Source organism: Perna viridis, chromosome 10 (assembly GCF_037379345.1).
Source record: "Perna viridis isolate PV_CMFRI_1.1 ecotype Kerala chromosome 10, ASM3737934v1, whole genome shotgun sequence".
Taxonomy (NCBI): Eukaryota; Metazoa; Mollusca; class Bivalvia; order Mytilida; family Mytilidae; genus Perna; species Perna viridis.
Genome location: NC_142454.1, coordinates 7,955,490 through 7,973,743, shown reverse-complemented (window position 1 = coordinate 7,973,743; position 18,254 = coordinate 7,955,490). Strand labels below are relative to the sequence as shown.

General features: G+C 33.1%; 2 protein-coding genes across 3 annotated transcripts; both read left to right on the top strand.

The window, feature by feature from the left end:
• The first annotated feature begins 55 nt into the window (after positions 1–55).
• LOC148604371 (ragulator complex protein LAMTOR1-like) lies at positions 56–11,582 on the top strand. 2 transcript variants are annotated; one of them, XM_088548438.1, is made up of 7 exons: positions 56–184; positions 2,802–2,866; positions 3,741–3,854; positions 5,150–5,242; positions 5,799–5,873; positions 8,033–8,159; positions 9,480–11,582. In XM_088548438.1, the coding sequence occupies exons 1-7, from the start codon at positions 143–145 to the stop codon at positions 9,570–9,572; spliced, it is 609 nt and encodes a 202-aa protein (XP_088404564.1). In that variant the 5' UTR covers positions 56–142; the 3' UTR covers positions 9,573–11,582. The 2 variants fall into 2 exon arrangements, with proteins under 2 accessions (XP_088404564.1, XP_088404565.1); XM_088548439.1 differs by lacking the exon at positions 3,741–3,854.
• Positions 11,583–11,709: 127 nt separating this feature from the next.
• Positions 11,710–16,419, top strand: LOC148604370 (uncharacterized). The gene is made up of 2 exons (XM_088548437.1): positions 11,710–12,915; positions 15,130–16,419. Exon 2 carries the CDS (start codon positions 15,150–15,152, stop codon positions 16,305–16,307), a length of 1,158 nt encoding a protein of 385 aa, XP_088404563.1. The 5' UTR covers positions 11,710–12,915; positions 15,130–15,149; the 3' UTR covers positions 16,308–16,419.
• The last annotated feature ends 1,835 nt before the right edge of the window (positions 16,420–18,254 follow it).

The window sequence follows — 18,254 nt, the reverse complement described above, 5'->3', positions numbered from 1 at the left end:
TTTTCTTCTGTTGTGAAAATATTTTCTAATTAGATTTGCCTATAATCTTAACTCCGACGCATTGATCATGTGAAATTGTATAAAGGTCAAGGTCTTTAAAGTTCGCCGAAAAGAACTATAGAAAGTTTTGTACCCATTAAATATGGGATGCTGCTTTAGCAGTGAAGAAGACAAGGACACATTGGTAAATGAAAGGAAGCACTTTGTCAAATAATGCTATATTTGTAGAACATTTATTCACCGACTAGTTGGTTCAACCGTTGTGTACAGTCTTACAACTCGGGAGTCTTGACACGACTCTTGTCATGTTGATCATGATTAACTACTCCATAATTCCAATATGACGACCTACAAAGGTTTGGAGACCAGTGTTGTTCTGACCAATGTCATAGACAACAGACAGATTTTTATATTGCAACACCTAGTTCTATAACATAAAACCACACATTTTATGTTCATCTTGTTTTCTTTGTCACACATTGCCATTGGATATTTTCATTTGGCAGTAGCTTCTCGACCATGCACTTCTGGAAGGGGAGCCTCTTCAGGCTAATCATCCACAACATATGGTTGGAGTCAATAACATACAGAATTTTGACTAAAACACCAGATTCATTACAGAAATATTGTCGTACTTAACAGCAAATGTATGACTATGAATGGGTTCGTGAACTGTCATCACATTTAATAAATTGGACAGTTTTCTATTCAAGTTATATATTAGTCAGGCTGCATATTTGATAATGGAAATAAGCCCCTGGTGTTTGAACTGGAAATGGATGGATTTTATCTTGGTCAGACACAGAACACACGTGACAGAACAAGTCACAGAAGTTATGATGTCTGGTGTCAAAATAGATGCATCATACACGTCTTTACCAGATGTTTCAAAACTTTGTAATAAAATCTTGGACAAAAATGTAAATATCCCATGTGTTAAAATGTACTTCAGTGCTGATACATGGATGTTTTTTAATCGATATTTGTTACATCAGATATGATTCAATAACTTTTATTGTATTTGTATCATGTTGTAGATATTTGTATAAAATGAATTTCACCCTATTTCCACATTACTAACGTAAGTGAAGTGTTTCCGACACGATTCCATTTGTTATTGACTCAAACCCGATGTGTGGATGATTAACCTGAAGAAGCTCCTCGACCTTGAATACGTGGACAAGCAGTCACTGCCTTTTCGTTTTTCATTTATTGTTAAAATACAGTCTCTGAACTGAACCTGGCAATTATTTGTTAGATGAATGACTAGTTAATTGATTGCTGGCAGATTGAAAAACAGATGACCAGTGACCTATGAGTTGAAAATATAACAGATGATTGATTCATGTTCATTCGAATGAATAAAATAAATTCAAACAATCAAATCAAACAAAATACTTTTGTAAATTTACTTTACTTCAAATTTATAAAATAGAATTTATGATTTGTGTTTCATTACAAAAAGCAAAGTAATTGCACTTACATTGTATTCTAAATCTGTTTGTGTAAAATTGTAAAGCAAAGCAAACCAAATCTATAAAATATATACACTAGTCAGAAATGCTGTCAGGTATCTCTGTACCAAATTTGTTGGTGTTTAGAGGATACAAGAAATATGTGGTAAATTGTTACCTTTTACCAGACCCAATTTTTTCCTTATATCAAATAAACAAGGAAGAGATTTAAAAGGAACCCAGATCCTAGTGGAAATCCAAAGAATGTAACCTAAGGACAAAGACCAGACATGGAAAACAGACACATGCGACAAAGAACATAAAAAAAAAATTAATATGTACAAAGCAACACAAGTAAATGAGCAACTCAAACTCCACTAAAACCTAAGAGCATGGACCAGGTGCACCAGTAAGCATCATCTGCTTTTCTATAAACACCTATCAAGCTGCTCTTAAAAAATCAAGTCCAGGGTAGACTTAAGAGGAAAGGAAAACTATGACACCTTGAACAAATCAGTTCTCATGGTGCAGATGGATACATCGCAATGATCCACAAGTTCATGATGATGGCCATAAAACTTCGGTAGTGATGACTTCAATCTTCTAGCAGCATTACCCTGTTCCGGAAGCCTAATTGTAAGAAGGAAGTCTAGCACAGTAGAAAAAGTTCGAGTAGTTACGGCAAGCATAATGTATGAGTTATAATATGATAACTCCATAGGCAAGTGCTGAAAGGGTGTTGCCACAGATGATAACAGTATTGACATAATTTTATTTTTTTCTGCAGTGATTCCCAGTTGTTACCAAACATTTGGATTGGTGATGGATGATTTTTTTACAATACCTGAACCGCAAATAATGTCAAGTGTTACACGTATTATTTTCTGAATTACTGATTTGATTAGATAAAATTCGTCTCCTTTTCAACGATTTCAGTTTCATGCGAGTGTTTCTTTCTCGGTGTATTCAGTTCAATGTGCATGTTCATCTGGTTCATCTGTTCCCTTTTAGTTCAAATTAGGCAGGTTTGTAAGTCATAATATGAAGATGATCATATTGCACTGCAATTTTGATACTTCAAATTTTACAGAAATTATGAGACTTAAGTGCTTTAACTTTTTTTTGTTGTGCAGGGTATGTACGGCTATGAATAGCCATCTACAATACATGTAGTTGGTTCTACTTTGAAAATTATAAAACAAAAAGCAAAAAAAAACTTGCATTTTAAATTGAATTCTTTATCTACCGAAATTAATCCTTACGGAGGTTGAACTTATGAATTTGAACAATGAAATACATATATTTTCAAAAGTCTTAATTATCTACTTTTTAACTTTTTAATTGTAGACAAATGAGCCTGATGAAACAACAAGACTTATCAACCCAGTAACGAACAACTCTCCAAGATCTATGTAGGTATCCCATGATTTTACTCCGATTGGTTTCAGTCATTTGTTAGTGGGTGTTGTTGTGTTTATTTGAGATGACATCAGTAATAGTAGTGGTTTATAAAATTTATATTTCTTGCTCCTATGCCATTCAGTTCTGCTGGTTCTTTCTTTAAAAAAAAGTTCTGAGGAATGAACACAAGCTGTAAAGGATAGGTAATTAGGCCTATCCATAAGGAGAACGTACACTGTTAATACTCAGATTATATCCATAGCCATATATATGGCTGACATGTAAGAATTTCAGTTTTTGTACATTATAGCAATTTGACTCTTTGTCTTGCCGTCTAGGCATTCAAGTTCAAGGTTAATAATTTACTGTTTTGGGAGTGTGTGCTTTGAAACAGTTATCAACTTGTCTTATTTTGTATAAGTGATATCATCTGAAGACAAATTGTTTCCTGCCAGGTTTTAATAACATAGTTGCTGCTCTTTTGAAAAGGTTTCATTTGAAAAGGACTCAATATTGCTACAGGTTGACCTGAGTCAGAATTAGAATAGGTCTTGTTCTTGTTTCATTTTCTGTACTGGAATTGTCAATGCTGAAGTCATTCCAAACTGAGTACCAGTTTGCATTTAATTCGCTACTTCTTCTACTCAGTGCATAGTAATAGTGATATTTGCTTTCCCTATCCTTTCATTGTGAAGAATTTGTTTGTCATGTTCTATATTTACATTTTACAAAAGATGTTTCATTTACCGGTTGGATCATTAGATTAAACTTTCAACTTGCTTAACAATCATTTTCCATGCTTTCGAATTAGAGTTGTAATATCTTAAATTCACAGGACCACTTTCTAAAACAATTTATATATATACAGTGATATGTTATATTTAGTTTCAGTTGTTGCTGTCGCCATGGAAACAAAACTGTGCTAAAAGAAATAAAACCTGAGCCTTCTCCCCCTATCACTTCAAATGCAATACAATCTAGCATTTCATCAAGTTATAGGTATTTCCCCAAACATTCCAACTAGATGCTTTATAGTTAAATCTATGCTTAAAATTGAATGCATGTTGAATACAACTGCATCACCATGTTTGTCTAAATCTCAGACCAGGTGTACAGTCTTCAATATTTATACTTCATTATAAAAAAATAATCTTGTAACAAAGTGTTAATCATGTTAATTGAATGATGATATTAAAATGCTGATGACTACATGTGCACATCAATTTGTATTGCATATTTTTATTGTATGGCTTTTCTCTGCTGCTTTTTACTCCTTGTGATGGAATTAGTTGTCTTTCAATAAAAAGTGCTTTTCTATAACTTGTTTTTTTTTCTCTTAAAACTTTTTTCCTGATTGACAGTCTTTAATGTACCAGTAATTATATATTCAAAACACATTCTTGCCATAGAAGTAGTAAATCTCTTTAAAAGTTTAACATATATTTTCTTGTTTGAAAAAAAGTATTGCAGCTTTCAAATAAATACAGTGTCATTGTTTGCTTCAAATCACCTCAGAAATAAGGCTGTCCCCCTCGTTAGAAGTTTTCCAATTGGTAAAAAAAAATGGCTCTTAATTAATCCCAAGTAAGATACAACTGGTAGTCAATGAGAAGGATTTGGTGTTTCAGTTCAAAATTTTATGGTAGGCAGGCCCTTTTCAAATTGCAAAATAATATGAAAATGGTGTATTGTTGTGTGTAAGTACGTGCATAAAATTGCATTTTTTGAGGATTATTTTATGGGCCCCCTTAGGTGATTCTCTGGATGCACCACTGCACTGGTTTATTGTTTATGAGTATTCTTTTATTGAATACTCTATAAAAATTATCATCTTAAGTACAAAATCAATGCATTGTATGGTTATTCAAATTTCCCAATAAAAAAAAAAATTACATATTTTCCCAAAATAAAAGGGATGAGATACTAATTTTGAAAAAGGTCAACAATATCACTGAAATACAAAACTGTCTGGAAGGCTGTAATGTTTTAATGTATAAAGATTGGTAAAATGGAAATATTGCAAAGAAGGAAAGTCTTAAAATGTAATTCTATGTCAATTATAAGTTGTGTTTATGATTGTTTAATTACAAGGAGAAACCCCCCCAAAAAACTGTAACATATATATCTAGATTTATAAGTGCTGAGGTATTATACATGTATATTAAGTTTTTAATATTATTTTGATTGTTTTCTTCTGATCTGTCTTCATTATATCAAGTATAGTAAGGATGTGTGTTGTTTTTGTCTTTGTTTCGACTGTAGGACTGATAGTTTGATTTCTATTCATATTTCAGTGGTGGAAGTTCTATTAGTAGACCGGAGAAGTCAACACACCAGAAAGGTGATGAACAGTCAGCATTAGAAAGAATTTTACAGAAAACTGCCAGGTATTTACTGAAGTTATCCCCCTTACTTCACTTCAGATAAGTAGGACAAGTGTTTGCTGAGATGATTATATATGCACTTAGCTAGCATAGACCAAGTAATTTTTACCAACATATCCATGAGTTAGATTCTAAGAGAGGTTTCTTTCACTAAACATGCCTCAGTTTTTGATTATGCTAAACTGCCACTTTTTATACACCCCACCCCCACATACAAAGTTTTGGGGTATAAGGAATTCCCCTGTCTGTTTATTCATCCGTCCATCTTTAGAGTGCAACTCCTTCATCACTAAATAGATTTTGATGAAATTTATAGGAAGGTGAAATGTCTTGTTTGGACGAACAGAAAGGTAGATACATGTAATTATTTTCAAATGCCTACTATTGGAGATTATCTTAGTGGGGTATATTCTTTGTGAGATTCCACGCAGTATTTTTAGTTTTCATTGGTCTTAGGGAAAAAAAACAGATATATATAAAACAACAAAAACCATGCAGAAATGTCCACTTTACAATCAATATTTAAACATGGTTTACATGTATTATCCCTTTGTTGCAGAGATGTGATAGATGTGACTAATGAATCAAATTTGGTAGAACAAACTGAATACCAAGAGAGAGCTAGACAATATAGGTAAGAACAGGAATACCAAGAGAGAGCTAGACAATATAGGTAAGAACAGGAATACTAAGAGAGAGGTGGACAATATAGGTAAGAACAGGAATAACAAGAGAGAGAGCTAGACAATATAGATAAGAACAGGAATACAGAGAGAGAAAGTGAGTGCTAGACAATATAGTTAAGAACAGGAATACCAAGAGAGAGCTAGACAATATAGGTAAGAACAGGAATACTAAGAGAGAGGTGGACAATATAGGTAAGAACAGGAATACTAAGAGAGAGGTGGACAATATAGGTAAGAACAGGAATACTAAGAAAGAGGTGGACAATATAGGTAAGAACTGGAATATCAAGAGAGACATAGACAATATAGGTAAGAACAGGAATACTAAGATAGAGGTGGACAATATAGGTAAGAACAGGAATAACAAGAGAGAGAGCTAGACAATATAGATAAGAACAGGAATACAGAGAGAGAAAGTGAGTGCTAGACAATATAGTTAAGAACAGGAATACCAAGAGAGAGCTAGACAATATAGGTAAGAACAGGAATACTAAGAGAGAGGTGGACAATATAGGTAAGAACAGGAATACTAAGAGAGAGGTGGACAATATAGGTAAGAACAGGAATACTAAGAAAGAGGTGGACAATATAGGTAAGAACTGGAATATCAAGAGAGACATAGACAATATAGGTAAGAACAGGAATACAGAGAGAGAGAGCTAGACAATATAGGTAAGAATGGAAATACTGAGAGAGAGAGAGAGAGAGAGAGAAAGAGCTAGACAATATAGGTAAGGACAGGAATAACAAGAGAGAGAGCTATACAATATAGATAAGAACAGGAATACTGAGAGAGAAAGTGAGTGCTAGACAATGTAGGTAAGAACAGGAATACCAAGAGAGAGAGCCAGACAGTAGAAGTAAGAACAGACTAATTTTAAGATAATGCAAATGTATATGCACAGTGGTACAAGTTCAAGTCCTGCTGAGGGAACAACCAGAAATTTGCTTCGCTAATTTGACAGCTCTAACATCATTGGGAAGTTTTCAGACCCCTCTATGCCTATGTTATGTTCCTTGTATCAATTTGTTCTGATGGAGCAGTGTAGCAAATAGAGATGTCACATTTTGAGATGTAAATTTATTACAGAGAAATGCAAAAAATGACAAGTCACTGTTATTGATTACAGCCTCTTGGCTCATCAGAATGTTCAATGAATGCCATTAATGGCAACTCAGTGACCAAAATTGTAAATTGTGACAAAATGTCATTAATAATTTTCAATTTAATGAGGGCATGAACTTTATAAAATGTGGTCTTTTGTTTGGCTAAATGCTGGTTTGATCTGCTGTCCAAGAATATTTTAAACAACGAGAAAAATTGAAATTTCCCTTTTCCACCTTCATCTATGACAAAATGTTCACTATAAGGGAATAAAGGAAGTTTGGATGAAGGGATTCCTAATTTGTTTTTTATGGACTAACAGTCTGACCAATGTAAACATTTCTTGCATGAATGACATTTGGGCAGTAAATCATATTTTCCAACTTGCAATTCATTGATGCATTCATATTCGTAAGGTTTCTGCCAATCTTCATGTTATCAATGTATTAGCATATTCCACATCTTATATCTCTGTATTTACGAACAAAAAATTCTTTCAAAAAGAATCTTGATCTCATTAACAGTTGTTTTCAAGTTGTGATACAAATTTGGTTGCTCCTTGAGCAGGATTCAAACCTCTTCTCTGCTCAGACATCTAGGGCAACAATGCCTATTGTAAGTCCATGGCCAACACTCTAGACCACTTTGCTGTATAAAAAATATAGGATTTATTAAATGAGTGATACTTCTTGGTAAGTAAATCTAAAGTGTTTACATCAACACATGATGTAACTGAATTGGGACAACCTGACGGTATCAGGTGAGACAGTAGAGGATCTGCAACACTATACAAAAACAGCAAAACCATGATATATATTAATATTAAACTGTCATAATATTATCATTGAGGAACTTAGAATTATGATTTGAGGAACAATCACGGATTTTAAGTTGTGTAACAGTACATTGATAGCAGAAACTATGAAGAAGTGATGACACAAAAATTGCTTTTTTACAGCATTCTATGCTATGTCTTGAAACATGGATAATTATTTATTTCAGCAACAGGGTCAATATGATAGTTGCTGGGAGTGGAAAATTACGACAGAAACCATCTTTACCAAACTGTGTGATGGCACCACAGTCGGTATTGGCCAGTAAACCTATCTCATTAAATGATATTCATTTGGTAAGTAGAGCTAGTAGGTTTTAAGTGGTTAGGCCAAAAAAATTAATACTCTTTTTTCTGCTACCAGCAAGAAAAAAATAGGGTAGATAGGTTGAAATTATTTTTTTTTCAAAAACATTTTATATTGAGTTAATGGGGAAACAATCTAGACTTTAACAGTGCTCATGCCAAAATGGCCCTAAAATGTTAAGGGCAGGTAGGGTAGCAGGAAACAGACATATTATTTGTTTTGGCCTTAAGTCTTTTGCTGCACAGTTTTTAGTTACTTTAAACAGTTGTTATATTGATACCAAGAATATGTCATTATTTCAATGTTTATCATACCACATCTGTAATTCTAATAATTTACATATACCAATAGTTCTTTCATCCATTTGTCCACTAACAAAATTGGTTGTGATTTCCCAGCATCTACTTGTCAGAACAGTATCACATTTGGCACACTGCTTAGAAATGAATAGTTTTCAAACTATTTTCAGTTCTGCTATGATCCAATTTTCTGATTGATAGAACTCACTAGCAAATTTTAAATACTGGGGGTATCCTAAATAGGTTTTTGAGTGAAAACTCTTTTTATCCTGTATAAGTCTGTAGAGATTTAAAGGAAAGTCTTCCCCTATGTTCGGCATACAATTTAACTACTATTATACTAGTATGTTTATAATAATACTTACATATATAAAAAATGTTAAAGATATTCACTAAATTTAGCATTTTTCATTACCAGTAGTTATTTTTAAAAATGTTAGAATATTGAAATGACCGAGGTCCCTAATTTACAGTCTGTCATAATAAATGGCTAAACTTTTGGGGTGGAATAAATTGATAGAAATCTTTTCCTCTTCAACAAATAGAAGTCTATAATATAAATCTCTGAACATTCTCATCAAATCGTGACAATGTAATTAATTTGAAAAAGTATGAATTCAAGACTTATTATGACAAGTAATGAAGTTGAATGTTGTATAGAATAGCTTTTTTCAAATTTGAATTAAAATCACATTTTTTGTTATTTGTAAGTACATATGTATAATGAATAATTATTTTGATATACAAATGTATGTAGTTTAAACATATTTTATTTGCTTATAACAAAATGGATCTGACATAAGTAAGTCATACATATTTAAAATAGTACTTTCCTATTTACAATATACACAAATATAGAATAAGAGAGCATGCTCGAACTATACATTACTATAATGAGTGTGACTAAAGTCAACTGGAGGGAAAAACAGATTGATTTATGTATATACACAATACTGAGTAAGCTGACTGTACAAGTATCTAAATTAAGTTTTATGGTGTGTTTCTTTTCAGATTACAAATGCATCAGAGAAAGCAGCTAAATGTATAAAAGAGATCAAAGTTCAACACAAGGAGAACCTAGTGGTACCTTTTGGTGTTCCTTAATATTGTTTTAGATCAGATTTAGGATATTTTATTCCAATGAACTTTTGTACAAAATATGTATTTATGTATATATTGTTTGCATGGAGAGTTATAAGAGATTATTTGAAAGGTTTTAAGTGAGAGATATATGGTTGATTTTTTTGTAAAAAATCACAAATATTCAAAAGCTGGTTAATGTGTCTATCTCAAAATGGTTGCTTAGTCATTGTATAGCAGAAATGTTTTGATAATTGAGGAACTAGCTTAAAATCCATTTGAATGATTTATATATTATGGTTGATATGTTAAGTGACTTGTAATAGTATCTTAGTCATGTACACATAAGTGTAAATCATGAATCAGTGGTGAAAATTTATAGTGAACTTGAAATCACCATTTTGTTTCTAATGGACTGTTAGGACTCTTATGTAACTGTGATCAAGTTTTATTTCTTTCTTTTCATGCTGTGTTTTTTTCAATTGTAATATAAAAAAATATCATATGTGATTTTCTCATCCGACATTCATCAGAACTTATTAGAAATGATTTTTGTTGAAGACCTATTGTTGACCCAGTAAATTAAAAATAAAAAAATATTGTATTGTTTTAATTGTTGCATAAAAATTGTGACTGGTTTAATTCACAATAATTTAAATTTGTTTTATGTAACTTAAATATTGATGCAGGAACTTTCTCAAAACTGCTAAAATTCCAAAATCAAAAAAATAATGCACACAATAATTTCTGAATCAACAGTAAAACCATGATTTATTTGTTCATAAGAAATTAAGAATAACATTTTTTTTTTGTTATTTCGATTTAAATGAATAAATGAAACTCTGTATACTATAAAATATTTATTGCAAGCATTAGTCACAGTAAGAATAATAATTTACATCCTGTATTCAACTGAGAATTTTCTGATTTACCATTAGTTATTTTAAGATATTATAGTAGCCTGTATATTTTTAAAATTTTGTGCTTTTTAATCAGAATGGTAGGACATTTAACGAACTTTTGATCACTTTCGTATCCTGAACTCATTTTGGATTAAAAGTTCACTGTATGAATACTAGTGGTATAGACAACTTTAATATTCACCTCAGTTCCAGGAAAGTTGTTAAATTATATTGAAGTCAACTGGAGGCGACAGGTGTAAGATTGGGTTACCTTTCTAATGAAAGTCAAGGGAACAGAAACTTGATTTGATGACTGCCAGGATTATTTAAATGATATGTATATTGTAGAAGCATTTCAGATATCTTAATGTTTGGAGAGGTATCTCTGCAAAACAATTACTGTTCTTGTAGCCTACGAATCTGTGATCCTTTCTTAGTTGAGTATAAAACCATTAACCAGTTTCCACCATATTCCAGGTAAATGGCGAATGTGAAAGTCGTCTGGAACTTTTGTGTATTTTTTATGGTGCATTGATTAATATGGTCACTGTATTAAATGTTTGTACAATGGAACCTGTCTAAACCAAACCATCAATAATCTTAATACTCCTCTAAACTTGATACTGTAAAAGTATTAATTTTCACTATTTTCACTATGGACAGAAAAGCACAAAAAATATACGTGCGAAATTGACTGTTAATAATATCTAACACATATAATTTTTTTATACCACAAAAATTGATACCTGCCAATATGTTAACTTGACACAATTTGCGAAAATTAGTAACCGTGAAAATTAACAGTACTTTTTAAAGTCCTTTCCTATGAGTTTTAATATGTTTTAAACCTTGGAAATGGAAAATCTTTCTAAACAACTAGTTTTAAAGTCCAAATGAGGTTTTGTTTAGATACTTTTCACTATATTTCATTATACACTACCACATTGTTACTCATGTATGTTTTTGTTGTAAGCATTTTTTGTCAATGTTATTTCAGATATATACATTCTTTATCAGTGAAATGCTTACTGTATGAAACAAATTCTTAAATGAATTTGTTATGCAAAAAAATTCAAGTTTTCTGGTGTTAAATTTTTTATAATGATGGATAAATTGATTTTAATGATGCGGACTAGGTGTTTGTTTTATTTTCGTATGACTTCAAAGAATCCGAGGTAAGTGAAAAAAAATAGAAAATAAAAATAGCAATATTAGTTAATACCCGCGAGACTGTCAGTTTTACAATAACTGATAAGTAGGGTTATTTACATTTTGTTAACAATTATTTAAAAGAATTACAGCACACAAATACCCGTCATCCTTTCTTCAATGTGATTCTAAGCAATTTTTTGTAGTTTTTATTTTAAATGCAATTGTCAAATGAATTCGATCTTTTGAAGAAGAGGAACTAGTTATCTTTTATTGGTCCTTGTATACCACAATTTGTATTGCAAGAAGTGATGGATCCGGGCAACATTTGGAGATGGTTCCATATTTACATTAATTTACTAGGAAAGTTTGAAAACCTTCATGGAAATTCTTGAATCTTGAATAACACTATACCTGGTTCTTGATGTTCATGGTAGTCACGATTATACTAGTACTAAAGACCCCATATGGGAAACATTCTTTGGCGTAAAGGCATGAAGAACCAATTGTACAATCGCAGATGAAATCGGTTATTTCGTACTGCTTAAGTCTTAAGCTTTTAAGACAGTTTTCGACATAATATTGATTATTAGCGTTCCCGCTGAGATTTTTAGGTTGAAAAAGCCCTTTTAAAAATAAGCCAAAAAAAGTATCCCCAGAACATAACAAACAGATGTTCAAGAACAGTTCATCAAGATACAGCTGCAAACCGAATTTCAAATCGTGCTCTGGAATGATTACGGAGATTTTAGCCACAAATATTTGCGAAACGCCAGATTTCGCCATATATATACATGTACCAATAGAACTCTTACTGAGTCCCTGGATTTATTGCATGTGGTGTTATTTATAGCATTAACAATTTAACCATTTGTGGTGTTATTTTACAGGTAATTTAGATTTGACTACAATTGTTTTACTTCCAGGATAAAAACCTATCAATTTAAAATGAAGCATCTGGAATTGGTTAGTCAAATCATTTATTACCCTCCATAACTGTTATCTGTACATTTGTGAAATGAAGTTAATCTGTCTAGTGTTTGCCAGCGGTAATTTTTGTATTTGTACATCATTCTTAGGGATGGTATTGAATGGTCATGTGCATCCGTATTTATTTACCATAAATAATTATATAGGATTCGATTTTATCAGTTTGAATCGGTTCTCTAAAAATGGCAATAACCGTAGCTCTGAATTGTGCGATAAGATGTTTCCGGAGGCACCTTTTTAATAAATAATTTAAGTATAAATGTGACGTTAATGCGGAAATTGAAGCTATCTATTTCATTTAGAATATAGGAAAAAAAATTACGAAGGTAAGTCCGTTAATGTTACTACTGGACTACACCTGCCGCAACTTGTTTGTCTTAAAAAAAAAAATTCCGAAGTAGGGAAAAATTAATTCGGTGATCTTCGGCGGGGGATCTTGGGCCGCTCAAGGCTCCCAAAAGCTCTATGGTAAATAACACGAAATCCTGCATTCTGACCATTTCATAGCACAAAAACCTTTTATCATGTATCGTATTTTTACTTTAGAACTATAAAAAAACATGATTGTGTCTGTTGTGTTAATACGCATGTCACTGTTACCGAATAATACCGTAGTGTGCAAATTGCAAGATTGAAAATGCAAAAAGTTGACCAACCGGAATGAAAAAAAAAGAGTTTTTAAGTTATTTGCAAAACTAAATGTCGCTTTACCAGTATTGTCTATGCATACGATTGAAGGACATAGGTATGGTGACAAAGTGATACAGGGACTTCAGAAATAGTTTTAGCGAATTCAAAGCCGAGCACTGCAAAAAAAAACTTTCAGATCGGTACACGTAGCCACAGACACTGGATATTATATATAATATATGGACACTATGATAATACTGACGGACAAATCATACGTTTTCTTCTGATTTTACTTATATACAAAAAAAAGACAAATATTTCCCTTCATTACACGTATGTTTTGCGTTATAACGGAAAAAAATAATCCACGAAAATTAGCTCAATAGGCTTTCATATTCTCTAGACAAAGTACTATAATTATCAAACCTCTATGTTCTTCCTGTACATTAGTTTCAGTTTCAAATACATTTATTATAATTCAGAATTCTAAACTATACTTGTATCCAAGAACTGGAGAAATCTTTCCAGATAGCTGTGACCCTCTCCTATATTTGTAATTACAAAAACTTCTTTTTGGTATAATTACTAAATATTGAAACTGGAGTTCATTTGCAACAGTATTGCAGGCAAAATTTGATTGATTGATTGATTGATTGTTGGGGATTAACGTCCGAGCAGCAATATCTCAGCTATATACAGACGATGAACATGAAATGGATGATAAATGAACATGAAATGACGATGAAATGAAAAAGGGATGGGACACAAGGACAATGGGGTCGACAAATTTTGATTGTCACTGGAAATAGGGAGAGGTGGGTAAGGTCGGACAATTTAGCCTACTGTGGCGGAGCGCAAAGGTACCTACTCCTATCGATAACCACAGCAGGGTTCTTTAACATGCGAGGAACGTGGCATCTTTCCCAACATGGTGCACCACTATGGTTTGCGGTCAGGTTTAGCCTGACAACCCCAGCATGTAACACGCCAGGGGTACCCCATTCCACCACCTGGGGCACACAACCCAGTTGCTCTGTGGGCAGAGCGCCTACCCCCCGGCTAGGTTTCTGAGCACTACTTACTCGACTTTTACGACAAGCTTAGCGCTGCTGCAGGCCTATTCTTTTAACACCCGGACCTGCACGGGGTGCAAAATTTGACAACATCCAGTCCAAAGTTCACGTTTGCCAGACAATCTAACCACTTGCATGTATTAACAGACAATGAACTGCATTATGAATTTTAATAATTGATATCGATTAATTAACAGCAGCAGCAAATTTAAATATGTTTTGAGATCGTAAGAAAGAAGCGGTCATTCTGAAGGAGAACAATCAAAGACATAAGTGACTTCTTGGAGAATCTTTGGGACAAAGGATGTACAGTCGAGATTATTAAACACATTTTACTGACTAATAAAACAATAACATTTATTATTTTCCATTTTGGTCTTCCTTTCAGAAAAGTTTCCAAGCGTGCATCGTTTCGTACTTTTTTCCGTCTGTTTTTCAAGAAAGCAATTTTCACTTCTGTCAGACATAATTGTGTTAATATAAATGTACAATTAGATAGTTTTAAGTTTACATGTGATATATACTTCCATGTACATATATGTGACTTTATGGTGACTCGAATTAATTAATACATTTGTATACTCAGAAGCCCAAATTTTGATAGGAAAACCATGGTTACAAAGGTTACTAAAAGTGATAGTATGTTTGATATAAAAAGACACTGCATATATGTAATTGAAGCCAACACTTCTGCATCTTGTAGACTATCTGTTTCGACCTGCTTTCCTGAAAACGATGGGCAATTCAAAGTATTTGTCACATTTCTGTGATTCAAGTAACCAAAACATGGAATAAACGGATATACATTTTTATTCATAAACTTTATTTCTTTTTCAGTGATACCACAAGAGGTATTTATGGGTTCATCGACACAAGATAGGCTCAACAACTGGAACACTGACGAGGCAAGAAAATACATTGTTCATGACGTATTTCTTGTATTCTATTTCTTTGTTGGTGTCGTAGGAAATGCTGTGGTGCTGATTGTTTATCAAACTAAACTGAAAAAGAAAAGTGACAGTCGCTATTTCTTCCCATTCTTGGCACTTTTTGATTTATTTGCATGTGGATTTAGGGCTCCATTTGAACTGTGGAAGACATTACTACCTGTAAATTCTCAGGATATCTTAAGCTGCCAAATAATATGGTGGATTGTTAATGTTTTCACGTTTTCCTCAATATACCTGCTAGCGGTTATAACTTTTCAGAGATACCGGAAAGTATGCCGACCTTTTGGGTTTCAATTGACATTGAATGTTAGACGCTGCTGTCTTGTAGGTGTATTTATCTTGGCAATTTGTTTTGCATCGCCGTTTATAATATGGAACGAAAAGTTGGAAATTCAAAATCCTGAAAAAAATATAACCGGATATATTTGTGGAGCCAATGTTTTAAAGGTGGATAAAAGTAGCAATACTTTCCTTGTCTTTATTCTCTTCCTGTCCCTCGTCTTTGTTTTTGTTATGGTTGTGCTGGTAGTATTAAATCTATTTATATTGAGATCAATATATATTACTCTGAAAAACAAAATGAAAAGAGAAAACGAAACTAGAAAATATGCAGAATCACGGAAATGGTCAACAAGTACTCAAGATGTGGAATCAACAGCAAGCTTTCAAAACAGTTGTGTTTTTAGTATAAGCAAAGATGTTTCTTCATGTGAACCAGCTTCATCATCTTGGGAACAAACTTCTTCAATAGGCCATCGACAAGACAACTCCCAAAAGCATTCGTCTTCCAGTTCGGTTACGCGCGTTTCTTATATGGTCATGGTAATCAGTCTAGCCTTCATATTGTCTTGTATTCCACAAATCTCTTTGCTGTTCTCTCTCTGTAGAAACCGTTACTTTTGGGTGGAGAACACTGAGACCGAAGCGATTATTTTTAGATTTATGGATCATATGATGATTATAAATAACATCGTCAATCCATACGTTTATGGATATTTTGATCTCAAATTTAGACAAGCCGCTAAGGATATATTTTACAGATTTTGTTGGTTTAGAACCAGATAATATGTTTATGGCAGGGTTTTGCTTTCCCCCTTGCCAAGGAAAGCATTTAATTCGATTGGACTGAATTGTACATATTTATTTAAAAGCATTCACACCAATTGCCTATGAAATTAAAAGAATGACAAGGTGATAATTATAGTGTTGTTATTGTTTAAGCTTCCTATCGCAGAGTACTATCAATATACATGTAACTGTTTTCTTTGCAGAGCCATTGACAAAGTGAGGTATCCGGTTAGGTCAGTTTAGCCTCTTTTTGCACTACAACTTATATTTGCACCATTGAGTGTATCATTGCGCCAGTTACTTTTACAAAACGTAACTCAATTACTCCAATAATTATTGTATTCGATTGCACCACTTAACTCCAATATTGTAAAATTAAAAAAAATATATATATATTATGACATCTTTCCTCTTTTATGTGGTCTAGAGACCGACAGTTTTTTTCCAGCCAAAATATCAAAATACTTAGTCTTGGATGGCATTTGGTTTTGAAAGGGAGTCCGAATTTCGAATATACGGTGGTACATTTAAGACACATATTATTTTAAATCTTCTACTTATTATGTCGAGCGCTTGACTTAATATCTCGAGGGCTATCATGTCAAAATCAAAAATGAAGAAACAAAGGCGTTTTTTTTCTAAAAATTAAGTTGAGCGCTCGACATATTTACAGGGAATTAAATATATTGTGTGTACGAATACACAAAATGCAATATCATTTCCAAAATCACTTTTTACATAATATAAAATACGTATGATATATAAATTACATACTTTTTCTCGGTCAATACGTTCTATATGGGCTTAGTCCTCGGTCAATATATTAACGGGTCCATCCTTATGTAACGTTTTGACTTCATTAAAAGTCAAAAATAAAATGAAAAAAATAATGATAATAAATAAATAAACGGAAGGAGGTCACAAAGTCCTGACAAAGTGCTTAAAATTGAAATTTTAAGTTTTTTCTTGAAAGTCGACAAAAATTAAAATCTATCATTTACTGCATTTCGATAGTATTAACCGATATATGTGGTAAATATTTATATCACTGTGTTAAGTTTCAGAAACTGTATTACAGTCTGGGATTGCCAAAATCCGTCTTAAATCACCCACAAAGCATTAAACTGCAAGAATGGTCATCCTCACAAATTTGGTGATAAGGCTACGATTCTTTATATTTTGCTACAAAACAAAAAGACAAAAATTGTTACACCAAGCGACTACCCTGACTTCTTAAGACGCCATCGTTGCCTATTTGTTTGTTTGTTTGTTGGGGTTTAACGCCCGAACAGCAATATTTCAGCTATGTTCAGGCGATGAACATGAAGTGGATGATAAAATGAACATGAAATGATGATGAAATGAAAAATGGGATGGGACCCAAGGATAATGGGGCTACAAATTTTGATTGCCACTTGAAATAAGGAGAGGTGGGCAGGGTCGGACAATTTAGCCTCCTGTGACGGAGCGCAAAGGTTCTTACTCCGGGAGAATACTACAGTAGGGTTCTTTAACGTGCGAGGAACGTGGCATCTTTCCCAACACGGTGCACCACTATGGTTTGCGGTCAGGTTTTCCGTATTATAGCCTGACAACCCCAGCATGTAACACGCCAGGGGTACCCCATTCCATCACCTGGAGCATACAACCCAGTTGCTCTGTGGGCAGAGCGCCCTAGCCCCCGGCTAAGGTTCTGAGCACTATTTAGTCCCCTTTTACGACAAGCTTAGCGCTGCTGCAGGCCTATTCTTTTGACGCCCGGACCTGCACGGGGCGCCATCGTTGCCTAAGAGACGGCTTTGTATTAATGAAAAATATTCTCTTTCTGACAAACAGATATAGAAGATGGATTTTCATAATGTCTACACATTAATTTTCTGTACTTTTTACTTGTATATTATTATTATTAATTCACCTTGAACTTGACGCATCTTCAACCAAAAG